Genomic DNA, 26,525 nt, shown 5'->3' with positions numbered 1-26,525 from the left:
GCTGAGTGGTTGGGTTTTTTCACCCTTTTTCTGGTTTCAAAAATTGGATAGTAACGCAGATTTCATTAATTTTACTCCTCTGACCACCTCAGTGAGACAGTTAAAGAAGTTCAGAATTGAATAGGTTGAACATAAATGTAGGGATTTGTGTAGCCCCAATTTTTAGGGGCACATATTTCAATAGACAAATTATTGCATGAATTTAATCAAACCTTTCAGGTCTTGAGGCTGATTAATGTTTTGTTTTTGTTTTTTGTTGTTCCTCTTCAGTGGACCTGAGGACTTTCATTGTTGCTAACCTCACCAGTGTGTTCTGTCTTTTGGATGTAAATTCACTGGACATTTTATTAGGTACATCAGTCCAACTGCTTGTTAATGCACATATGAAATTAGCCAATCACACCAAAGCAACTCACTGCATTTAGGCATGTAGATGTGACTGATATGACCTGCTGAAGTTCAAACTAAGCATCAGAAGAAAAGTGATTTAAGTGACTTTGAATGTGGCATAGATGCTGGTGTATGCAACTGAGGTTTACTGAGAATGGCCTGAAGGACAGAAAATATCCAGTGAGTGTCATTTCTGTGGTTGCAAATGCCTTATTGCTTTCAGAGGTCAGAGAATGGTTGGACTACTTCAACCTTACAGGAAGGCAACAGGAACTCAAACAAGCTTTTGTTGCAACCAAGGTATGCAGACGAGCAAGTCTGAATACACAACATGCCAAACCTTGAAGCAGATTGACTACCACTGCAGAAAACCACACCAGGAGTCAATTCTGTCAGCCTAGAACAGGAAACAGAGGCTACAATTCACACATTCTCAGCCAAACTGGACAACAAGGGACCTGGTTTGATGAGCCTGACTCTTTCCTGGTATTTCTTTCAGACCATTCTCTGTAAACCCTAGACGTTGTTATGTGTGGTCATGAGTTTTTCTAATACTTAGAACAGAGAACAAGAGGCCAAGTCCAGTCATCATTATAGTCTTTTATTCTTCTTCCAAGGCACAGCAGATGTGTTGGCAGGGCTAGAAGCTATCAGTATACATTCTGGGTGTGAATGAACACATCAGGTACACACGCAGATCTACATTGTGTCGCTCTCAGTGAATAGTCAGTGCTGCTACATGCTCAGTAGGCCCAAATAAAAGTGAAAATGCGGTTAACATTCTGTGCTGCAATCCAGAGCCTTGTCCATTAGTGTCATTTGGACTGCTCACTACTACTGCTTAAACGAAAAGACTTCACATACAGGTGCATACAAATTCTCCACTGTTAAATTAAGGGAAATAAAAATATGAATTTGCTGACTGACTGCATGTATTAATGTAAAAATATGTTTAATCCTAGATGACAACAAACTCATTTTAAATATATTTTAGTGTTAACCTAAAAATAAAATCTACGTTGCTAGGCTGACAATATTGCCTGATAAAAAGAGTTGTCTTGTTTTCAAACCACCGGGGTCATCTAAAAAAGGAAACAAATGGATTTTTCAGATGATGCTTTAGAGCATTTAACGTGGGACTACTGAGCTCAGACAGAGGGATAATCTGGATATCTAAAAAATAAACACCCAAACAATAAAAGGATGCTGCCTAAAATCATCAGCTTTGCTAAAATTTCCAAACAGTTCAACTGTTACAAAGAGTGCAGTACAGTGCAGCACTACAAATAGATTACAAAAAAAATGCAAAGCAGAGTAAAACATTCATATATTTTGGCTAAAAATAAACAGACCTTAAAAAAAGCACTCCGGGTCCTCTACAGAGGACGGCACTGTCTGCAGTAACCTGGAGTTTGAGTGTTTAGAAGCTCACAGTAATGTAAAACAAATCCTTTGGCATTGATCACTGTGGAAGTTCAACTAAAATGAAAACACAGAACTGAAAACGCACATTAAAAATATATCAGTTAAGCTTGACTTTGACTTCAATGTCACACATACTGCTGCTGTCAAGTGAAAACCCGTGAGCTGTAGTGTCAACCTCCCAAGAAACAACATAGTCACTAACAACCATATATTTTATTCTAATCATATAATTGCTTTAAAACTGTCTCACTTGTATTCATAACACCTTTAAGTCCTTCAAGTATAAAATCATTGAAGTGATGATGCTAGAACTTCTGAATTTGTAGATCTTTAGTAAAGAACCTTTATTGTTAAAAAGTAAACAGGAAGGAAAGTGAGCGCCTCAGCTCGCTCCACTACTCCCGACTTTAGAGTCAAACTGAGTGAATAAAGCTAAAAATCTTTCATAAAACAAACAATTATTGTATGTACAATAGACAGTAAGAAACTCACTGAAAAAAACTGAATGCAAAGTAAACGTCCTCTGGGAGCATTTTAGTGTCATAATTCGCCTTTAGAAAATAGAAAACATTTTCATGCAAAAAATATATACCTGAACTTTGGATAAAGTCTTGTAACACAACATACCAAAAATATACTTTAAAAAACTGTCTCCGATATACCTGTGCGATTCCGCTCACGCCATTAAAAGAAACCTGCATGGGACCAGATCTAATGCTTCCTGGTGCAAACACCCAAACTACAGTGGAGAATGGCTCAAAATCCCGCAGCTTCCTCTTGAAGTGCACATGCTTACGCTTAATGCATATGCACATTGCTACTTTACTCGAGGTTTGTGCTATTGAAGCAAAGTTTTAAAGAAAGAGCATCATCCATGTCAGCGACCAGGTATGATTATTGGTACCAGGGGGTCTTCCGCACCCATCGGAGGGTGAAGCCCGCATCGGTGCGGATCTTGATGGAGGCTGCTTCTGCTTCTCTGACCGTCTCCTTCACGGACTGCATCAGATTCTGGGCGTTATGGACCAACATCTCTGTGGCCTGGTGAGGCAAACAAAGCAGTAAAATAACAGCTTAAAGATCTGTCACAAATTTTGGCCATGACATGACTAATCCACCTTAAATGCAGATTTAAAAAAAAAAAATTAAGTGTCCCATCAGTTACATTTGTTCAGTAATGCCAGACTACCAACTCAGCTTTTAGTGTAATAACAGGGACTGCAGTGTGTAGTAGAGCTTTTCAAGTTTGAAAAGACAGCTACGGCATTGAAATAGCACTTTGCTTTCTGCAGATGCTGAGTTTATGGATAATAATAGAAAAAAAGGTTGGATTGTGCATCACTGTGAGGTACAGTTGGGGTGAGAAGTTTACTTACAAATGTCATCTTGATTTTGAGCTTTTTAATTATTTCTTTGAACTGTTGCAGGGTGAAATAATTGTACAACGTACATCTTTAAAAAGCAAGACGTGACAAAGACACAAACACTGACACAAAACAAAAGAAGATTGTTGATTTGTGTCTCTGTGCTTTTTAACATTTTGCTGTTCCAGGTGTTTTTTTTCTTACAGGCGCAACATTTGTGCTTTTCTATTTGTGCTCTATCCTTTTATTGTACTTTGTCCCATTTTTTCCACTGTTCCTTTTTCTTTCTTTCCTATTTTTTCTCTTGCCTGTCAGCTTAGAGATTGCCATATTATACATTTACTGTAATAACAGAAACAACCCAAACTGTCACCGTTCAGGAACAACCCAGGAATCTCCAAGGTTCAGGCCTGCCGTGAACTGGAAACTGCTGGAACACCAGTGTTACTGTGCACAGTGAAACGAGGTGATTAAAGGTGTGATTGGAAAAACTGAAGGTGAGGCTTTCAAATCTAAGAACACTGTACCAACTGTCAAGCATCATGGTAGTTGTAGCATGTTATTGGGCTTGTTTTACTGCCAAATACAGTGGACAGTGGATGAAATAATTAAGAAGGAGGGCTACCCCTAAATTCTTCAGCTTCAATTCAAACTAACATCTAGATGAAACTTGGACGCAGCTGGATGTTCCAACAGGACAATGATTCCAAAATCACATCAAAACTAGTTTAAAATGAGTAAACCTCAAGGCTAACATCAAGCCCTGACTGCAACCCTACTAAACATTTGCGGATTACACTTAAAAGTCAGGTCCATGCCTGGAAACCAATCAATTTAAATGAACTTCACCAATTCTGCCAAGAAGAGAGCCAAAAATGATACCAGAAGTTTGATGATGATTACCAAATGCATTTGATCAAGCTGCAACTTGCTAAGTGACATTAAACAAACATTAGTAGGTAGGGTATGTATATATTTCAGCCTGTATGTACACTTTTGACCTTATGTGGATGAGAGAAAATCCTTCATAAATTCAAACTTGTGCACAAGTTCTTGCTTATTAAAGTCATTAAATATGTATGCTGCACAATCACTCCACTCTGGGAAAAGAACAGCTCAAAGAAATCATTAAAATACCATGACATTCATGCCCATGACGGGTGAATTTAAATTTCTGACCACAACTGTATGTGCTTTGTTGTGCGTTTACCTGCTCTGACTCCTCTTCACTAATGTTTGTCCGTCCCAGCATGGTGGCTTTGACAGTAGAGAGGATCTTCAGCTGAGTACTGATGGTAGGGATTCGTTCACAGACCTTTGGCAGGAAGAACAGATGTTAGATGTTTCCCGTTGAAGACAGAGTGCGCTTGTGTCTATGCAAATCCTCACCTGCAGCAGGTTCGTTCTGATGCGTCTGTCAGTGCACTGTTTGGCCACTTCTTTTGCCAGTCTTGTCACCTCATCCGAGGCCTTGGCGATGTCCTTAGCGCACTGGATCAGTGCTCGTTTGTTCCCGCTTCCACCACGCACCAGCCGAGACATTTCTGCCATCAGCAGAGCCATCCGCTTGGCTGCGGCTATGATGTCATTACCCTGTTGAAGAATGGGGATGTAGAAAAGGAGGAAGCAGTTAAAGCTGTTAACAGAGAAATATGGTTTTGGGAAACCAGACATTAAAATTCTAGTGTTTTGTATTATAACATTTGAATTAAAATTAAATGCAAGCATGTTTAACACGATTTTTAATTGAGATTTTCATTTTCTTTGTGATATTAGAGTCAACCTGAAGTTAGTACACATGAGGTAATGTTAAAGTGATTAATAATAGGGGCTAAAAAGCAGAAGCAGGTGACCAGAGTGGGTAAGCAGGCAATCTAATGTCATATATAAATCACCCAGAAGTCTTTGGGAAACTGTCATCCTTGGCTTCACAGGTTGGCCAGACAATGAAAGTCTGACAACAGAGGCAATGATGAGACAGAGCGTCTGCCTCCTCCTTTGAACCGCTTTACCCAAACATGAGCTTAAGGACTTGTGAAGCCAGTACCAGTTTATCCACGTGGTGCAACAATCAAACCTGACATTCCCACAGTCCTCAACGTTTTGTGCAACCATTGCATGGCATCAGCATTACCATTTGTGTAACCAGGTCTGAAAATAATGCAACAAGAGTAAAACAGCAGCTGCAGCTGGTTGGAGTTTTCCATTGGTAGTGGCAGATGCAGAGCTCAGTGTTCAGACAGCCCCCGGTGGGTGTTTCCTGTCCTGCGGGGCTTTCCTTGTGTTGTGCATTTATCTTTTTGCATGCGTGGGTGTACGTGCACGTGTGCGTGCGTGGGTCAAACAGTACCCAAAACACTTAGAGCCTTTTACACATACTGTTTGATCCACATGTGGTTGTGTGTGCGCTCATGTGCATGTATGTGCGCAGACCTTGCTGGACCACTTGCGCGCCTCCTGGTGGAGAGACTGGGCAGCTGCCAGAATGGGTTGATTGACAGGCTGGTTGGATGGCATCAGCAGCAGCTCTGGCTCATAGTCATCCTCACCATCAGTAAACTCATCTTCATCATCTACCTCCCTCTCCTCTACTGCCTCCTCATCTTCAGGCTGGGCCAGGCAGTGGGGGGGTTTGTTGGTGGTGGTTGGAGGATTGATGGGGATGGGAAGGAAAGGGAGGGAGGCAAAAGGGGTGGGAGGAGGAGGAAAAAAAGGAGGAATGTGGAGAAGAAGAGGGGAGTGGAAAGCCAGGGATAGCAGGAGGGAAGGAAGCATGGGAAAAGGAGGCATTTAGTATAGTATGAGAGGCACTGGGTGGAAGAATAAAGGACAGGAGATTTACAGGAGGAAGGAGGAGCGTATTCAAGCAAGGTGAAGGTGCAGGGACAGGGGAGGTGAAACTGCACACATAGGCACAGACGATTTAGATGGGGGGAAATTAAAACGAAAGAGGAGCTGGTTTGGGAAGGCAGCGGGTGGATGATGTGCCTTACTCTGAGGCGGTGGCTGAGCTGAGAGTTTATAACCTATTTGCATAATCAAACAAGGTCTAGTGCTGAGTTGGCAAACTGAGTGTGACCAAACACCAGAGATGTCTGGATGTTTGTGGATAGTTTTTAAAAGACACACAAAACATCTGTGGAAAAACTGTTAGCGGCGCCATTAAGGGGAAAATGGTTATCAGCTCCACAAAGATAGCAAGAGGGCATTACTCCTAGTTATTTATACAGATTAGCTGTTCCTGTGTACAGTTCTTTTACACACACACACACACACACACACACACACACACACACGGAACATTGACAGCCACAGAGATATGAGGAAAGACGAAGTAGATAACGTCTGCTGTAAGTGGAGTGAGCTTTTGTAATATAGATTTGAGGCTGGGATTTCTCACTGCAATATCTCATATTCACTTCGTGCATGTTGAGTGTGCACGTGTACACCGTGAACAAAGTCACATGCTGACACTTTAAACAGATGACAGTTTCCGGTTCCCCCCCATCCACAGATGGGACTTTTTTTTTCTTTAGACAACTAGCCAGCAACTAACTAGAAATCATGACTTTAAAATTATACACAGATGTTTGGCTAAATATGCAAATATGCGTGTTTGTGTGAACTGACCTTGCTTGACCACTTGCGCGCCTCATCGTGCAGCTGCCTGGCTGCCACCATCATGGGCTCGCTGAGCACCTCTCCAGCTTTCTGCTCCGGGAACTCCTCGTCCTTTTCCTCTGGAGGAGGAGGCCGAGGCGGAGGCACTTCCCCCTCTGGTAATGGAGGTTTGGGTGGGGCCTGCTCATCACTAACCTGAAAACACACATACAGGTAGTTCATAATAATTCATAGACGTTATTCCATCATACTGCTGTTTGATCCTAAATTGCTTGGGTCTGACCACCATGCATAACAATATGTGATTCACAAGTATATTTAAATTCAGTTTTATTGATATAAAATTCATAAGAACAGTTTCCTCGATGTGCTTTATATTGTAAGGTGAATCCCTACAATAATACAAAGAAAACTCCAACAATCAGAGGACTCTATGAGCAAGCACTTGGCAACAGCCAGAAGGAAAAACTCATTTTTAACAGGAAGAAACCTCCAGCAGAACCAGAGTACATATCAGAAATGAGTATTTTTATCAAGTCGGGACAAACAATATTATATCTAGGTCTAAAATAAATGGAGACAATCAAATTTAAATCATAGAAAAAATATTCTTGGCTGTCGTAACCCACTCATGAGCAATGTGAAGACCCTGTTTCAGAAAGTTTGTTAATCCCACATAAAGGAAGACTGATATATTTCCCTAAAACACTGGAATCCCAGTTTAATAGTTTAACTACTACTGCTAAAGTCTACTGTGGGAATAAAGTGTGTTATGTGTGTTTGAATGTGCTTACATGGAGCTGATCCAAGTCAGGAGGTGGAGGAGGGAAGTCCGGCTCCTGAGGCTGAAAGGCTTCTCTAACTTTTCCGACTGCAGCCAGGATCCTCAGACACGAGTCCAAGTAGGCTTTCTGCAGAGCTTTGGAACAAACAGCGAAAACATGGTAAATAAACCTGAGTCATTCTTTATCACTCATTATATTAAACATGTTTTTCTCCTGTACCTTTATCTTGGATGTTCCCTGCCACCGCCTTGGCGTCCATCACCATAGGCGAGATGGTGTGCGAGAGGATGTCTGAAGCGTGTTTCACAGTGTCTCTGAATCGTGGGTCTTCAGAGTTCTCAACTTCCCTCTTAGCCACCAACAGGACCCGATTAGCTCTCCTTGCTATGCTTGTTGCCCCGGCAACAAGCATTTGGGGCTGAACATTTGCCATGGCAACTCTGCACTTGTCGATGTCTTTCTTTATCGCCTCCTCAGACGCATCTAGCAGAGATTTGGTGTCGATAGCTTCATCCACTAGACCTGGGAGAGAAAACACAGATAAGCACGCCTCTGTAAATCCTCTCTCATGTGCAGCAAGGTAATATTTTAAGCAGCACGAGAAATGCTGAGAAAATCCACACCGGTGAGTCTCTCCACATTGTCGATCCACTGGTTCTTCATGGTGTCAAAGTGTTCATACGCCGCTTTGTTCCCAGGGTTCTTCAACAAGATCCGAGCGGCAGACGTTACCTGGATGTGAAAACAAACAAAAAAGTAAACAAGTCACGCTCAGACTGTATATAACACCTACAGGTTTTATCTTGATACGTGATCATGCAAATCAGGGGCGGCCAAATCAAACAGAAGTACCTGTGGTGTGAGCTCCCTTGCATGTTTCACAGCAGCATGGATGCCTTCTACTGTAGTCTTATTGGCTGTTCCCACAGCAGCAGCCTTCTCTGCCGTTGCCCCCAGCCGACCCGCGTGGGTCTCAAAGTTCCCTGCGCGCTCTTCAAAAACCTTTCACAAACATTAGCAGCACTTCAGTCAAAATGTAGACATAATCAACCTCCCACACCACACAGCTGAGCCATGGTGTCTATTAGTGGAAACAGGTGAATGGGATGTGTTATTGGTGCTGTGTTTTGTGCATTACTGACCTCTTCTCTGTTTGGTGCATCGGGAGGTGCAGTTGCAGCCACAGCCAGCAGTTTGATAGGTGTGGTGGTGTCACTGAAAACATCAGACACCTCCTGGGTCATCACCTCCTGCATGCGCTGCCTCAGGTCCTGGATGAAGCAGAGATTGATGCATAAATCCACCAGGGGGAGCTCTGCACCAGCACTTTCAATGAAATCAACATTACTGAGTCTCACACTATGCATCCTCACTCCCCATGCTTTTGTTATATTGGCTGCACCTTTGGATCAAACAGAAATATTCTAGCCATCGTGCATTTTCCCCTTTTCCATGATTTTTAGTCAGGTATATTTTGTGTATTTGGAAACTTGTTTACATATGATTACAGGGGAGGTTGTGTTTCTGCATTAATCTATTTATAGACTAAATGTGCATGCTTGTGAGATACCTTAAGGGTGTCCTGCAGCTGTGCAGCTGTAGCGCGTGCATGAGGAGCCTCAGCCTCTCCCCTGCCAGCCATGTCTGCCAAGGATGTCATCAGAGCCTCTGTTCGGTCACAGCGCCCAATCATATCCTGACGATACGGGCCTAACAGGCCTCCTGCCAGCCTCCTCCCTTCCCCGACCATTCCTCTGATTGCTGCCTGACCTAGAGAGTAACACAGGGTAGAAGTCATGCTCTAGATACCTCAATAACAACCCATATTCAGATATAGAAGTATCGCTTTTTCTTTTTTCTTTTTGTTGGTCACAGGGACTAAAAATACAAAGTGAGAAGTGATGTCATTTCTTGCAACATCAATAGTAGGAAGCTATAGTTTGCAGTAAATGCTAACATTATATAGTTTCCAGGAAGTTAATAATGTTACTAATAATAACATGTTTGGTTATGTCTTCTAAGAAAGCTTCATAGAGAGATACCTGTGTTCCACTGTAGCATCTCACACTCTGCTCCCATACAGAAGCATGGGACGAAATAGGAAACAATCAAATGACAAAGCAGGAAGACTGCAATAACAAAGCATGAAAACAATACAAGAGTCCCTGAATGACTAAACTAGTCAAGTTAGTCAATCAGTGATGCACAAAATGCATCATTGTGGGCATTTAAGGAAACAGCACAGTCATTTCTGTGCCACGCAATCACATTTCCTGCCTGAGTAATTTCACAGTTACCTCACTGATCACAAATGGCTAACATCCCCAAAGAGCGATATTCACTTGGTGTCTGGTTTCTTTTACAATCCGTCCATCATCCACAGAGATGCACAAAATGCGCTGGAAGGTCAGGGTGTTTATTTTTGAGACAAACTACTGCATCATCACTCCCTAGAGCAGTCATCCAGCACCACTTACCTACTCCTCTGTCGTCCACTCCAGGGTTGTTCACCCAACGGAGGGCCTGCTCCATCTTGCCCTCCAAGGTTACTGCAGGCTTGGCTGGTCTCATGTTGGCTACGGCGCGGTTGGTTTTAGACTGCAGGGTCAGTAGCGCCGCCCCAATCTGCTTAGCGAGTGCACGGGCCTCAGGACTGTCACCTTTACCCCTGAGACAGTAACAAAGATAGACAACTTGAGGGAGAGACAAAAAAGCATAAAAGACTTAATATAGACTATAAAATAACACTACACCCCTGTTAGATACCACCAAAAAAGAGAAATACCACTTTTAAAGCCTAACATTGCTTTTTTGTGTAGTAGAAATAAAGACAAAACATTTCTATATGTGTATGTCCAGATTATTAGACATAAAACTACAAGTTCTGGTCAGGACAATAATTCAGGGCACCGTTTAAGAAATGCCTTTATCATTCTTCTAAGAAAAGAAGAACAAAGTCAGATTCTCTTTTTATGACCTTGCACAGCCGTTTTGACAGGATACCATAATACAGTGATAATATCTCTACTAAATTACACATTGTAAAAGTACTATCTGTTCCAAATGCGGAAATCATAGCCACATTTTCTACATTTTTTACCTTCAAAGTGCAGATCAGTATTAATTAGAGCATATCTAGGTAATTTGTTCAGTGTTTGAAGTTGAATTTGCTTTATGCTCAATAAATGCAGCAGAAGACCATTACAGTTATGTTCCTAAAAGCAACTAATCTTCATCATCATCTTCGCCATCATCCACTGAGCTATAGAAGCATTTGGATTAAAGACTGTTGTTTAGTTAAGTGATATTTCCCTTTAAATTCCCCTCCACAAAAACACCGTGACACCGTATTCAAACAGTTTAAAACCTTTTTGGAGGACTCATGCCCAAGGTTGACAGGCAACAACATACTTTCCAGGTGGGTAAAATATGCCACCTATTGGTGGCATGGGGTTGCAGTTTGAGCCTATGGAAAGAGTGTCTAAGTATTACGTATAGTTTTCACAATGCACGTGTCATCGAGCATGAGAAATGTGAGGTGAAACCGTACTGTCTGCGTAGCTCCATAAGCCTGGCAGTGAGTCCTGCGATCTCACTTATGGAACGCAGGATGTCATCCCTCTCTTTGGGGTCTTCGCATAGATCGGCGATGCGTTTGGCTTCTGCAAGGAGCGCTCTGATGTTCTCCTCCCCCTCGGGACCGCCGTGAGGATCAGCCAGCCATGCCTAAATATGCACATGTGCAGTATGACATATGAAATAAGTACATCTTTTGACACATGTCTCACAGTAGAGCTTCTACCATGTGAAGGGGCTATTTACTAGTGAAGATTTTACCCAGTGGGGTCTCTCTTTTAAACAATAATAATTCTGAGAGAATTTGTAAAGTATTAACTGCAACACTTGCTTGGAAAAGGATTAGAGAAGTAGAGAGTCGGATTTGCTGGAATAAAGCAGTTCCCTGGTTAGTGTAGCTCATTCTGATATTATTGTTGTTCTATCTGACCTGTGCAGCATCCAGCCTCCTGGCAATAGCCTGTTTGGCATTGATTAGAGCCTCCAGTCTGCGAGCAGCACTGTCCACTTTGCCAAATAACAAGTCTAAGCCCTGCGAGCACTGGCCGGCACGCTGCACACACCCCGGGGTCGGGCCTTGGCCTCTGTTAAGAACAACAAAGACACTCAGCCGAGGCTTGACAGCTGAATACACAATTCAAATGCGCACCTAATCGCACACCATGGACAGAGGATGGAAAACTGTTTAACTCACACGTTCTTGCAGAAAAACCCTACCTAGCTCGTAGATCTGTGACCTGGTCAGTCATTTGTCCCAGAGCCTTAGTGGTCGCCAGTATGTCTTTCCTCTCCTTCCCAGCACACAGCTCTCCCACCTTACCAGCTTCGTCCAGTATTGCACGCAGGGCCACCTCACCGAGGTCTCCTGGAAACGACAGACCGCCATGGCATGACATTCACGTTTGACGATTAGGTGTTTTTAGCTGAAGCCACAATAGATAAGAAACAAACAGCCACCTGGCTGTCCGTGAGGGTCTTTGAGCCAGCTTTTAGCTTGTGCCATCTTTGACTCAATCAAAGCCAGAGATCTCTTCAGGGCCTCCATATCCTGAAGTAAAGAGAAGAGATGTGTTAAAGACAAATATATTGCTTTCATTACAGAAAAAAAGACACTTTTTATAAGTAGTTACAGTTTTACAGATTATTTGTTGTCATAATTGCTATCTTTACGGAAACTCGGGCACATCTAAATCTGTTGTCAGTATTTATGGGTTGAGGATGGTGTACACAAGACTGATGAAGTGTATAGGACTAACAAAATAAACTTTAAATCCAATGTTCACTGTAATGGGGAACGGTATTACCAGCAGTGTAGCTTTCTGATTTTTAGATTTTTTCTAACTGTGAGACTTTAATTTCCAGTGTAAAGCTGGACTTGGTTGCTTGGCTCACATTTGTAAAGGCTATTTTGTTGTGGGAAAGTTCAACACATAGATGTATACATTAAAACTGCCTCATATAAAACCTATATTTTGGTTTATCCACGATTAAATGGATGGTGGCCTGCAAGCTATGAAGTCTTAAATGTGGGCACTAACAGCACAAAATTGGTTTTATTAATATTAGTCAATGAAGTCGTATTACATTATTAATTTCATGCTGTAAAATGGGTTCTATGTTTTACACAGAAATCACCACTTTTTACAATGTCTTGCTAAAAATAATTCCTTATTATAAAGGAGAAAATAAGACTAAGTGACTTAATCTAAAATGTGACAGACTCTTTCAGTGCTTCAACCAGAAAGGAGAAAAAAAATGTTTTTTCCAGTTCAGAGAAGAATGAACCTCTTAAGTGGAACCGTTCAATACAGCCCATCTATTATGGATGGATCTGGACACCAACCAGCTTATTTCTATAATTCATGACCCGAGAGGACGGCAGACATGGCTTGCCAGCGGTTTCTCTCACAAACTGACAGTAAGTGCTTATCACAGCTCATACACAGCGGTACAGACACAAACAGACAGATCATTATCAAAGGAGGCTGTGTGCAGAGAGAAACATGCAGAGTTACAGGTTAGACGAGTGAAACAGTGCTTAACTTTGGCTTAAATTATCTCAATGCACAATCTCTAACTGATGCCCAAAAATTACTTTTTCCAAGCATGTATATGCAGCCAAAAACAGCGTCTTATTGTGCTACGATGGTCGATCTTTGACAGCGTAAACACGAGACGATACACCAGAAAAAATACCATGACTGAAGACAGGTGTTAAAATAAATAACCGAGCTGAGAAACCTCTGTTTCAGGCCGTTTGACTCGAATGGACGTCTGGAGACAAACAGATATGCACATATGACAATAAAGTGATGAAGTATGTGTGCTGTACATCACACATCAGCCAACAGTCAGTGGACTGAAACACAAAACACTTACTGTCAAATACCAGCATGATAGATAATAATAATAATGTAAGCATGAGGACATATTGTGTCTCCTTATCTCTCACACACATACACGCTTGCATGCTGGAAACCGCTGATGGGGAGAGAAACAGGCTTACCTTCTACAGGGAGGAAAAGAATGGAGGAGGAAGGTACAGAAAGGAAAGGAAAAAAAAGGAAAAACCAGGAGTTATACTAGCGAGCAAAAAGAAAAAAGTGACAGAAAGTGAAGAGTGATTTTTTTTTCAGAGATGCAGCTCAGTGAGGCTGTATGTATGCAAGCAGGCACGCCAGTGAAATCTGATTTAGGTATGTGGGGATTATTTTGTGGGTTTTTTTTAGGTTTGTGGGGTAAAATGAGAAAAATCAGAGTCTTTAAATGCAGCACAGGTTGTACCTTATTGGCCCAGGCGTCTTCATCCCACGTGGTGAGCTGCAGGACTCTTATGATCTCATTAATTTCAGCGCTCATCTTTTCAAAAGTGAACCTTCGGTTTCTCTCTGCCTCCTCAACCCCGGCACCTCGACTACTCTTCGTTGCGACAAAAATCTTTATAGCTGATGAGGAAAGAAATAACAGTATTTATGTTTAAACTCAGGTAGGACGACATATTCAACTTAAGATGAAGTGCTCATTTAACTTAAGAATCTATTGTGGCAAATAGAAATGACCCACTTTAAAAAATAAAAGCTTTTAATATGCTGATTTTAAATGACCTTTGTGGCAGCACTAACATGCTTGGACTGATGGTGATTAATGCAAGTTTAGTATTTTCTCTCTTTATAGGCATTATTTTTCATATCTACCAACTTTTAAAGGATGGGGATTAAAATCTTAAATAGTCTTCAGCATCTGTAATACTATTATAATTGTTATTTTATAATAATTATCTAATAATGCTACTGGCTCTAAAAGCAAGTGTAGACCCATAGACAAACATTTTTCATTTTCATCTTCTCAGGTATCTTATTTGATTTAATGTCGGGTTTTTTGTTTTGTTTTTTTACTATCCATTGTTTAAAAATATCGATGTACCTGGCAAAGTTAAGTGATCAATCCCTAGTTTGACCCTCTTATCCAGTATGGTCATGAAGAAAAAAAAGGGGAAGAATGCAATGGATAAGTCTCAACACAGTGGTCCAAAACCAGTTAGTGATCTCCCAGTGGTTACATACATTTCAATATACACTACAGGACAAAAGTACCAGTATCGCCTTTGCATTAAACCTACAGGAGGAGCTTAGCCATAGAAACCCATGCCACGAAGCTCCTGCCGCACAGTTTTTGTGCTGATGTTAATGCGAGAGGGGGTTTGGAACTCTGCAGTTAATCAGTAAAGAGAGGTTTGGCAGCTTTCACCCCGCACATGGTCTGAGTCTGTGTGGTTGAGGTTCTGTGGAATATCAAGTGAAGAATTTTCACAAACTGCCTTATTGCAAAGGTGGCATCTTATTACAATACCAAGCTTGAATTTAGTGAGCACTTTAAAACCATCCATGCTTTCACAAATGTTTGCAAAGTCAGAGTCCATAGCTTGGCATGTGATCTGATACACCCGTGGTAGTGGGACTGAAAACACCTGAATTCAATGAGACTGAACCAGTGCAGCAAATGGGGGGCAGTAAAACCAAATCAATAAGCTCAAATGTCCTGTATGCTAAAGAGCTTCAGAAATGCTTTTTAGGTGTGGTAAAACAATAATGTAATTTAATTTAATCTATCTATCTATATACATATATATGTAGAGAGAGAGATTATTTTTCTTTCTCTCTTTTAGTTGCCAAATAGTTCAGATTTTATGACACTTGACCATGTAGTCTCAGTGCATTCAAGTAGTTGAAACAGTGCTCCTCTTCTCTGTTGGTTGGTGCAGAGTATAAGAGTAGCGCAGCAGAGATGTTTGTAGGCGACGTATGCGCGCAGTCACACTCACATCCCCATCCCCAGCATTTAATGACTGTAATTATCTGCGTTGCTATAACAACTCTTGGATGCTCAATGATCTGTGCTGTCGTTAGCCCACACATGCGCAGCCACGAACACACACCTGAGATAAGAACGGGCAGCAGCTCTTTGACAGTGTTCATGGAGCTGACTAGCATCTGTCTGTGCTCTTGGTGTGTCAGCTCCTGCTGCCTCTCCTCTATCATCTTTGACATTTTGGTCATCCCTGAAAAAAAAGAAAATGTTATTGACTTTGGTTTTGGCGCTGCTTTAAGTATGCTTGAACAATCAAAGGCTAAAAGCTTCCCCCAGTGTATACGCTAACTAAGCAGTTCCAACACAAACATTGTAACTTCACGAACGACTGATCTCACACAATGAAGGCATCAGTCAAGTGGGAGAAAACGTTTGGCATCAAATTTCCTCCAGCTCATTATGCCACACTGCACTGACAACACAATTGACCTGTTGCCTCTGGTGATAAATAGCCTGTTTATGGTTCTCCTGTCAGTGAAAAGACTCTGATTCTTAATCAAAGCATTTTAGTGTCAGAAGAGCACTCAGCGGTTAATTTAGCTGGCAGGTGGATCTTTAAACTAAAGAATCGTGTAAAAAAAAGTTTGTTGTCGCGTTTTCTGCTTTATGAAGCAAACTAATCCGAAAAGCACAGTTTATAACAGCTCTGCACAAATTATTCAGCAAACATTCTTTATTACTATAACTTCTGTTTCATTATCAGTGAATCTGACGGTTATTGCCTCGATTAATTCTACCTTTAAATGACTTTTTGCATTTTCTAAGCCTCAATCTTTAAATATGATATTGTAAGTCTCGGCTTAGTCTCGGCTTTATTGGTGACAGTTCCTACCTCTTTCCAGTTCCATAACATTTATAATTTCTTTATTTAAATAAATTAAAATGAGTAAAAATGTACATGTTGCAGTAGATTTTGAATCAGGGCTCCTATTTTTAATTAACCTGTGTGAATCTTTACTTTACTAAAGTGACGTTTTAAGAACCACACAAAGACTTTCTCACAGAGTAGTGGGGATAAAACTTCACCTGGTCCGAGGTTCTTGGTGTATGTGATGAGGTCTTCCATGGTCTCCACCACCTCAGCTACTGCCAGATACTCCAGGATACCTTTACACACTCGGATTATCTTACGTACCTACAACACAGCACGGACACAGTCTTAAGCAGATGCAGGCGTAAAACAAAAGCCACATTTTAATATGAGAACAAGGAAATTCCTTCTTTGCAGGAGCTTTTTTTAGCCTGAAGTTACTCAGTTTTTTGTGTGTGTCTGTGTGTGTGGGCTTGTGTGTGTCTGTGTGCGTGTACAGTCTTGTGATGTACGTCTTGTGACTGTGAGAAGCTGCTCTTTCAAAAATGAGGCTAGTGATGGTGCGCATAATCGCGTGCCCAATGTGATTCCACTTATTGAGATGCCATTGAACAATCGCACAAGAGTACACACAAACAAATCCACCACACTCACACTTACACACACACACGCATACACGCCCTGAGTTATGACAGAGGGAAGTCATTTGATCTCAGTGATTAGATCTGGGTGCATCTGAGACTCCATTACAGCTCTAAGCTGAGTTCCTTCTTCCTCTGTACGGCTATATAAAGCTTTACTTCCATGAAAGATGCCACACCTCTGAAGTAAGAGTGATTATGAGGACACACAAATGTAAGGAGGCATGCACAAACAGACACACCTCTGCCTCGTCGAAGGTAAGGAGCAAGTCGGATGTTCCGGACAGTATCCCTCTGGATCCATCGATCAGGTAATCTCGTGCAGGAACAGAGTAGGGATCCGCTTTCAGCATCTGAGCAGCTTGGACGAGCTTAGAGCATGAATTCTCCACCCTGAAGACACACAGCAGACTTAGGACTCATACTGAACACACGCACACCTACCAGTCAGTCACACTGCATCAGACCCGAGAGACATCAAGGAAAACCAAACCAACACACAGGCGAGATGTGAGGCTGACAAGGTGTCAGGCTAAGCAGCCCACACAGTAGGCAGCGTGTTGTGCACTTTGAGTTTTTCACTACCGGTATTTATTTAGCACTCGAAGGATCAAAATTTGAGAAGGCCTTCTTATTAAAACCTGTGGAGACTTGAGACAAATGATGCAACCTTCAATTCAGAGTTTGCAATCTGCTTTTTAAATAAAAAAAGGCGGTTTCATTTGCAATCCTAAATTTCTACTTCAGAGATCAGTGATTACGATAGATTTTTAGGAGCATTCAAATAAAGCCCGGTCCCTTCTCTTTCTGACCCCCATTGGTTAGGGTATCAATGGCTGCTGGTTCATCTATATTTAGGTAGGTTCACATTCCCACATGCTCCCTCCTAAGCCCTGTGAGTGAGATTTATGGTTTAGTGTCCCATGTATGTGTGAGTGAGCTGTGAGAGTGGTATGTGGATCTGATTGAGGTCTGGACCTTTTTAACGTAGCTGAAAAACGATTAGAAAAAATATATAAACAAGCAATGAAAAAAAATATGGCAGAGACAGACAGATGATATTACTGGAAATGTAGAATATGCGTGGACATAAATGCAACAAATACGGGTAAGCAAAAACAGCGAGGTCTGTGAACCCCAGAACTGCTGAGTAGCTGCTTTCAGCCAGCACCCGGAGTTCATGTCAGCTCTTTGGATGCAAGCAGGAAAACAACAAACAGCTTCTCAGCAGTCTGGAAGCTGGAGCCGGACGGTCACTCGGATCCGGTCTCAGAAGTGGCTCTTTGTTGTAGCTGGGAACACAGCCACGTTTCCTAATGTTAAATGGGCTGAAATCTTTTTTTTCTCTTTTTAACAAGTTCTCTGTCTGTTCGCTGAGATAAAGTGGATTTGTTGCTCATAATTTTCTCTCTGGATGTTTCTGTGAGTGACGCACACCGTGCTTCAGATGCAGACTCACTTAATAAACGCAGGAGGCATGTCTCTCTTCATCACCTGGTCCTCGGTAGTTTGAACCGTTTCCTTTCCCACCTGCAGCACACACACAAAACCACAGACAAATTATCATTAGCTCCTGCAATACAGGAAGCAGTGTTCAAGTACTATTAATAGCATGACGGGTGAATGAGTATGTATCAATTCACACCTATTTCAGTCATGCATGCATGTCATATCTTTGCCTGAGGGGAAGCGGCTCAGGCTCGGGATGATTTTGTGGTCTGTTTTTATACACAGAGGCAGGAAAGACGTTTAATGTCGCACTTCAAAAGCTCTTTCAATCTTTAGATCATGGCTCCATACTGGAGATCTGCAGTGCTGACTTTATCTATTCATTAGTATAACTCACTGGCTTTGCTTAAGCAATTTAAACATAAGCAAGTAATCATCCATCCACGCATCCATCCATCCTCTTCAGCTTATCCAGTTCAGAGACTTGTGGAGGCTGAGGCCTTTCCCAGCTATCAAAGTAGATCACAAGTCAAAAAAGAAATACGCAACTGACTTCAAATTTGTATTTTGTTTGACAGCTAAGATTTAAAAATGCACACCGTGATCTAGTTTGCATAATATTTTAAGTTGATGTGTCAGAACTGTCTGCTTTGACTTATTAAGCATTTTTTTCCCTGTTGAGGTGGAATTATTTTAGAAAGCACTGGGATTTTATTACACATGTCTGGTATTAAAGTAGTACGAGTCAGGGCATTTAATCTTCCCCAAAACTAGAAACTACATCAGTAACAGATATATAATGAAGAGCCTTGATGCACAAAATCACAGATACAATCATCAAAGATAAGGTATGTACTAAAGTTCAGTATTCCTGCAGAGGTTCAGACTGTTTGTTAACCTGTGAAACAGAAAACTTGCTCTGACCCAAACAGACACACACTTGAGATGCAATTACAGTGAGATGATGACATCAGTCTCCCTGCTGCTGCATCACTGAAATTTGCTTAATAGAGTTTCTGGCTCCAGAGAATCAGGAAGCAGCCATCGCACACTCTGAGCCCCAACCAGTTCCCTCTTCACATCTTATGATGGTGCTTTTATGACATTTATGGTTGCTGTAGGGATTTTAATATCTTTGCGATGCACTCCATTTTTGGTCAGTGCATAACACTATCATCATCATCATTATTTATTTATTTTTAATGTGAAATGCTTAAACAATGAATCAGTTTCAAAGAAGTGACATGGAAGTACCTGCACCCCCAATAAAATGTACTTCATGACCAGTCTAACTGCTCAAAATGTTAAGTACAGCTGTCCTAAAAAAGTATTCACACAAAACTTCTAAACTGTAATTAGATATTTTCTTTAGAAAAAAAAAGATTTCATTTGAGAACATTTGGAAATCACCATGTAAATGCGAACAAGACATAGATGGATAAAATTAATGTTAAACTCCTTAAAACAATGAGCTATGCCTGTTGCACTGACTTTACAGATCTACTATAAATTACATGCTACATAATCAGTAAAATGATGCCATCAAAATGATAGATATAAGTGATGTAAGCTCAAAACTCAGCAATCAAAGCTCAAGACTTTTCTAACAGCTCAACAGTTTCAACATAGGATTCAGGATCCTCAACAGCTTGATTTGCCGTCACGAATGCTGAGACTGAGATACTTAAAAAGAAGAGCAGCTTTTTGGACCACATAATACTGATTAAAACAGAGAAAACTGAACGCTAGGTGCTATCAATTCACAGTTAATTTAATATAGGATCTACAAGTAAGCGAGAGTACACAGGAATTTCTTTAATGGAAGCTAAAACAATTATTTATGGGACAGAAGTCGATCTTTGAGCAGAATAAATATGAATATTTTCTCCAGGAGATAACAAAGGTGTTTCTTCTTCCAGAAATGCACAGAGCACACGTGGGGTAGAGAGGACGGAAAAAACCTTAATGATTGTTTTCAGGTGCATAGCAAGTATTTTACCATTTTAAAACCTAACTATATATGTTTTGTTTTTCTGGGGTTTTTTCTGTGAATGTGGTGCTTTGTTTACTCAAGTAGAAAAACACTATATAAGAACCAGTCCACTTTACTACCAACTTTGTTTACTATATGGCAATAGATACTTACAGTATGCCTAAATGTAATCTGAAAATGGACAGGAAGTCCTAGCTGAGTAGCCGAAGCCGTCAGTTTCCCTGTTTGGGAAAATGAAGATTTTGTTACACGAAAATGTGTGGAATGTAGCTCCCCAAGTAGAGCATGTCCTCCTGATTAAACCCTGCAAGCGAACTCAAAGAGTGCCATCAGGTGACTGATCAAAGCACTGCGGAGAGCAGAAGAGCTTCCTGTAAGCAGCAACACTTGGTATTGATTATTCAATACATTATTAATGCACAGTTAAGAGGTTTGCTGACAGTGTGATGTGTATGCATGTGTGTGGGTTGTTTTTTGTGTGTGCAGTTGTACATCCTGCAAGGTGGGACTACTTCGGCAGGAAATGCAGCTGTCAATCACAGCTTTCAGAGCGGGTGTATAGATCAGAGATATTACCTCTGATGAGCGTGCAGCTGACATTTCTGTCCAATCTGTGAATGATGGCTGATCTTTTCTCCCTGCCACTAATGACTAATAATTATTTTAGAGAACATCTTGGTGGCCTGGGGTTCACAGACTGTGGCCACATGATCCCATGCTGCTGCATGCCATCTGTCCTCTGTCAACCGCTCGTTTTAGCTCTGTTTTGGTCTCCACTGGGAAATATTTGATTCATTAGCTTCTACTGGTTTTCATGTGGTAACCAGACCTTTAATGACAGTGTGTGCAAGAACTTGTACTAAAGAATAAATAAATGAAAAAGAAGAATATTTTTCCTCATGGAGTAAAAAAACAACAACATTGTTGTGTTATTGTGAGCAGAAAGATCCTTAAACCAAGCTGTGAAACATAATTTAATTGGCTAAAATACAAAATAAATACTATATTTTTAGCAAAGGTTCATACTGTATGTTAACTGGGACTAAGACTCAGACTGTGTGTCAGTTTTTTTACATATTTTCCTTTGACAAATACCACTCACACCAAAATTATAAAAAAACAAAACAAGCAAACATGTTCAAAACTAAAAAAAAAAAGGGGGGGGGGAAAATATCTTACAAATCTACAATAACTCTGGATGATTCATCACCGTGCCCCCGGTTCCTCTTGCCCATGAATATCATTTGCTTTTATTAACATCAGTTTCAAATCTGTAAACGATCTATCAGCTGTAAGACTTTATGTCATAATACAGCTTTATCCATGAATAGATTTAAGGCACACTGGGAAGCAGAGAGCATGTGTGGACACATAGCCAGAAGACTTTTCCCGGGTCTGCCAAAGAACAAGGAGAGATGGCTCATATTTAGAGCCGGCTGAGAAGAGTTTGTGTGTGTGTGTGTGTGTGTGTGTGTGTGTGTGCGTGTGCGTGTGCGTGCGTGCGTGCGTGCGTGCGTGCGTGTGTAGAGGGCTGGAGATGGGAGGGCAGACCATGATGCTTGGCAGGGTCTGGTCTGAAAAAGCCAGAAACACTTTCTCTCCCTCACAGCGTCCAAGCTAATGTGGATGTTTTCTCCTTCCTTTACCAATCATGAAAAATTCTGCATCTTCCTGCAGCCTCCCTCCTCTCCCTCTCTGTCTTAGTCTGCTCACTTCCATCAGCGTGTGGTTACTTCACTCAACGGTAAATCTATTTATTCCTTCCTCCCCTTCCCACCCCCCACCCCCCAAACATACTCAGGGTCTGTGCTGACTCCTTGAGGAGCAGACACCTTGCAAACTCCACCAAGCTCACACTTTTAGGCACATAAAAAACACCAACAGTATCTTTCACATCTTTTAGTCGGATCTGCATCAACCCACGCACAACTTCTGATGGATTGAGACAGACACTATCTTTGCAAGTGTGTGTCTCAGTGACCTAGATTTTAAGTACCCCCCTACAGCCATCCCACTGTGGACGGGGTTAACAGTGAAACTGTATCAGTGTGCAGTGGGACTCTGTGGTGGCATGTTGCTGTATACTGTGTTATATCTTAGTTCAAATTGCACAAGCGTAGAAGTGATTCACCTTTCTAAAATAAAGCATATGTGTGCATGTCCTTACATCCAATTAAGTGTATCTACCCAGCAACCAGCTACTGCTCGTTTTACAAGCTCAGTTCTCAAGCGCCCTTTGTGCTCGCTTTCAACACAATCTTGTCACCCACTTCATAGCTCTCGTTCCTCTGTCAGTGGAGCAATCATCTTGTCTGAGAGTACAACAACTCTCAAAACGTACATCCCTATAAATATACCACTATAGAATGCGAAGTGGGGAAAGATGCAGGCTTTATTACTTTTAGTTAATCCCTTTTTTATGCTTCCATCCCACCTACCAACATTTCTTCTGTCTGACACCTTTTTCCCTCCCCTCTGTGCTCAGCCCTGATATCTTCACACCTCGCAACTCCATCTGAGACCCATCAACAAGCCTGAGGCTGCTATTAGCCTCCTTCTGCTCGCTGTCTGTGTGGATCAACTGAATGAATCAACAAGGACAAGCAGAGACAGAGGAACATGCCTGGTAGCAATGAGACATCAAGGACTTAATCCACTTGGAGGGTATTGGATAAAGGATGGGGTTTTCATTGTGGCATGGTGCAGTGTTCGAGTTCAAACTGAACAGCCTGGGTCATTATCAGTTAATGAGATATTTATCAAGATGATCTTGTGTGTCCTTGCACGGGAAAAAGTGGACTGCTATTCAAGAACCACAAAAGATGTCACTCGTAAGTTTTTTTCACAGGAACACTACACAAGTTACTAATTGTGCAACCTATCCCACCATCGCATCCACCATTTGTGTCGAAAAATGTAGGCACTGTGCAGCAGATCAGATTTTTAACATTTAAGGAGCAATGATTTCAATTTAGTGTGTCGTTTCTATTTAAAACATGACCAGAGAAGCAACTACTAATGAACGTGAAACCAGCTTCTTCTCTGTAAGAAGTCCTCCTGTCTGCTGCTATTTTCTCTTAAGTGAGTGAAGCCAGGTCACCCCAGCATCAATGCAAACGTCCAGGATCAGCATTAATGATGTGGCCTCTATTGATTTTCTCCCAGGCAGTGCGTGACTGACTAAAGCTTAGCTCTCTATAAAAATCGACCAATTAGATTCCACAGGACAGAGAAGAAAGACAGTGGTGGTGTAAGTGGAAAAGTGGAGGGTCAAAGAAGTTTGGAAAAGAATGAACAAAGAGATGAGCAAAGGAGTAAGAGATGAGGTGGGAGTCTGATAAATGACCAGAGTGTTTATATAGTCTCTGTGGAGTTTATTACTACGGATGGATGAGTTTCATAAACTGCAAAGTCTGCAATAATCTAACTTGGGCTGTTGAAGCTGAGAGCACAAAACCTACAGTACACAGGTCCACCTACGACACAGCAGGACACACACACACACACACACACACACACACACACACACACACACACACACACACAGAGAGAGAGAGAGAGAGAGAGAGAGAGAGAGAGAGGCATGCTTTTAATTTAATCACCACTCATTTCTTCCGCCCTACAAACTTCATTGACCTCAGCTGCCATCTGATTACAAATCTCAGCAAACTTTGCTATGTTGTGTTGCTTTGTTGTACTACTGTAGGAGCTACTGTAGGACCCCGTTAAAACATGCACGAGCGTTAGCTGGGTGTATGACAGCTTTATGTAATTTTAATGGCAAATAAAGACCAAACAGGGATTTAACTCCGTGAACGCAGAAGCCCCACAGAAAATAAAATGAACCGATATTGGCATATGATAGGTGCAGGGCAGTCTGCTGACCTGCTATTCTAATGATTTATGACACATTAAACAGACGCTGTCACACCACTGCAAAAGCCAGTCTCCAGAAATGTCGCTTTTCTGCAGGTTGAAAGTTTGAGTGGTAAATGTCACTTCATGCAGGCACTTTGCCATTGAGCTCATACTGAACTGACGCCCTGATTCAAACTCACCCGCACAAGGTTGCTGACAGCAGCCTGCACAGCGGCCACCGGCACCGTCAGATCCGGGATGGCTTTACCGTCTACCTCCCCCTCCTCGTGCATAATGACCAGGTGAGAGATCTGCTGGGCCACTGGCTCCAGGATACTCTCGATGGTTTTGGTGTGAAACACCGGCATCGTGAAAGACTTTTTTACCGCAGCCCCGACAGAAGAAGAAGAAAGGCGGCTGGGCGCTCCAGCACTGATGGTCTCCCTTATCTCTGCTTCTTCCCTCTCCTCCTCACCGACAGGAGGACAAATACCGAGTTGTCAGCCCAGCCCCTGAGAGGAAACCCTCTCCTCCCGGTGTGCACCGTCTCCTCCGTAGAGCTCTTCGGTAAAGGCTGGACTCAGACGGTTGGTGTTCTCCGGTGGGAGCGACCCAAATCGTGACAGAAGGAATCACCGCCCTCTGTCCAATCACAGCGAAGGAATACAGCTGCCAAGCTGGTTGGTGTTGGTGCGCATTGACGCCTTCCCTGCACACACACACACACACACACACACACACACACACACACACACACACACACACACACACACACACACACACACAGTGAGAGCTCTTCCCAAATGACGTCATGCATGCCAATAGCCCCCAAAAAGGGAAAGTGTTGGGGTAACTTAAGCTATTATGATTCAAGATAAGGGGTGGGGGCGCGCAATATCAAGGAAAGAACAAGGGAAGGTTGTAAACATATTGAGCTGTGACTCCCTGCAGACTCATAAAGGTCAGCTTTACATCTGTGAGACTGTAAGGGATAGAAAAGGGAGCAGGTTCTGCACCACCTAGTAGGCTCTAGTGCAGAAAAAAAATTGTTGGTGTGGTTTTATGAAGCTTCGAACCTACATCTGACATATGATCTCCGTCCATTAAAAGGTGGGTCAGGAGTTCATGTCTCCAGGCCTCAATGTGCAGGTCTAAATAAAGACCAAGGATTCAGCTTGCTGCAGTCTGGAGCTGAAAGGAGTCTCAAAGATTACAGCACAGCACCCACATGCTGTTTCTCTGCTTCTGGACTTTGGTGCTGAAGATAGGCTACTTAACAACCCAACTGACAATGCCCATGAATGTCATTTATACCTGCAGTTCTCGCTTGTGTGTGCATGCTTGCCGGCTTGTTTGCTGTCCCTGCACCTCATAATTGAATCTCTGTTAGGGAAAGTGGCGAACCCAGCAGCAAAAACTGCAGTATTCATAACCTCAAGACCCCAGATTAACCAAAGAGCCTGCAACCAAGTGTGGATGCATGTGGACAAAAGGTTAACCCCCCCCCCAAATCAGACATAGTGGACTGGTTAGAAATGACCCCACAAATGTCCTCTCATCTCAGGAAATGTCCTTAAAGAGGAGTAAGAGTTGTACTCACTGCATCTCCAAACCATATACGGACTGAGGCAGAGTAGGAGATGCAATAAAGTAAACTGGTGTCTATGAGTAATTGAGGAGGGGTAGGACAGTCTCCGATTGGCTCCAGTAGCCCTGCTGTGAACTATCTGTATATGTGGACTTGTCCAAACAGACTTTGAAAGAAAACATTGCTGCAGGTTGTTAAGAGAGGCTTTAGAGTATGTGCTCAGAAATGACACAATGACCAACTGGATGTTGTGGTTGTTCACAGCAACACTGTGTATTCTGATGCTTTCATTGCACTTAATCTGCGTATCATGGCTGGAGCAGTGATGCTTAGTGCTCCCTTCAAATATTTCTTTTTGAGTGATTGTTGTTGTGGTATGTGGTCATATTGTGAGTCATGCTGTATGTCTGAGAAGATATGAGGTTTGGCCACTGTGCAGCAGAACCATGTTTAGTAGCACTGCCTGCACTTGCACATAAGCCACAGTTTCTTACTATACCACTACAACATGCAGTGCTGTGCAAATGTCTTTAGTCACCCTTGATCTAATCAGATGCTTTTCAGATAGTGTTACATGGTAATGCATGGTACTTTTCTATGTTCTGTATTCCATCACTTTTGAAAAGATTTCCAGTGAAAGATTTCCAAACCCTGAC

At 42.0% G+C, this 26,525-nt stretch overlaps 1 protein-coding gene across 4 annotated transcripts; it reads right to left on the bottom strand.

The window, feature by feature from the left end:
• Positions 1-970: 970 nt before the first annotated feature.
• On the bottom strand, positions 971-24,891 carry LOC101487661 (vinculin). 4 transcript variants are annotated; one of them, XM_076891715.1, is made up of 23 exons: positions 24,482-24,890; positions 18,441-18,511; positions 17,224-17,374; positions 16,556-16,664; positions 15,597-15,719; positions 13,946-14,106; positions 12,119-12,209; positions 11,879-12,026; positions 11,592-11,745; positions 11,136-11,311; positions 10,063-10,253; positions 9,628-9,654; positions 9,156-9,355; positions 8,728-8,856; positions 8,438-8,587; positions 8,209-8,317; positions 7,805-8,107; positions 7,595-7,719; positions 6,810-6,995; positions 5,613-5,789; positions 4,569-4,772; positions 4,390-4,494; positions 971-2,856 (listed from the first exon to the last, which is right to left on the bottom strand). In XM_076891715.1, the coding sequence occupies exons 1-23, from the start codon at positions 24,647-24,649 to the stop codon at positions 2,710-2,712; spliced, it is 3,405 nt and encodes a 1,134-aa protein (XP_076747830.1). In that variant the 5' UTR covers positions 24,650-24,890; the 3' UTR covers positions 971-2,709. The 4 variants fall into 4 exon arrangements, with proteins under 4 accessions (XP_076747830.1, XP_076747831.1, XP_004555967.1 ...); XM_076891716.1 differs by lacking the exon at positions 5,613-5,789 and having other exon boundaries at positions 24,482-24,891; XM_004555910.5 differs by lacking the exon at positions 9,628-9,654.
• Between the last annotated feature and the right edge of the window lie 1,634 nt (positions 24,892-26,525).

Source organism: Maylandia zebra, linkage group LG13, assembly GCF_041146795.1.
Source record: "Maylandia zebra isolate NMK-2024a linkage group LG13, Mzebra_GT3a, whole genome shotgun sequence".
Taxonomy (NCBI): domain Eukaryota; kingdom Metazoa; phylum Chordata; class Actinopteri; order Cichliformes; family Cichlidae; genus Maylandia; species Maylandia zebra.
The sequence above is the reverse complement of the archived record's forward strand: the minus strand, read 5'-3'. Positions and strand labels throughout refer to the sequence as shown.

Excerpts from the sequence above, each read along its gene's own strand:
- LOC101487661 (XM_076891715.1), bottom strand. The coding sequence starts at position 24,649 with ATGCCGGTGTTTCACACCAAAACCATCGAGAGTATCCTGGAGCCAGTG. Across the intron at positions 12,027-12,118 it reads AGACCCTCACGGACAGCCAG|GAGACCTCGGTGAGGTGGCC; the intron begins GTGGCTGTTTGT and ends TGTCGTTTCCAG. Across the intron at positions 9,356-9,627 it reads GATGCTACAGTGGAACACAG|GTCAGGCAGCAATCAGAGGA; the intron begins GTATCTCTCTAT and ends GTTACTCTCTAG.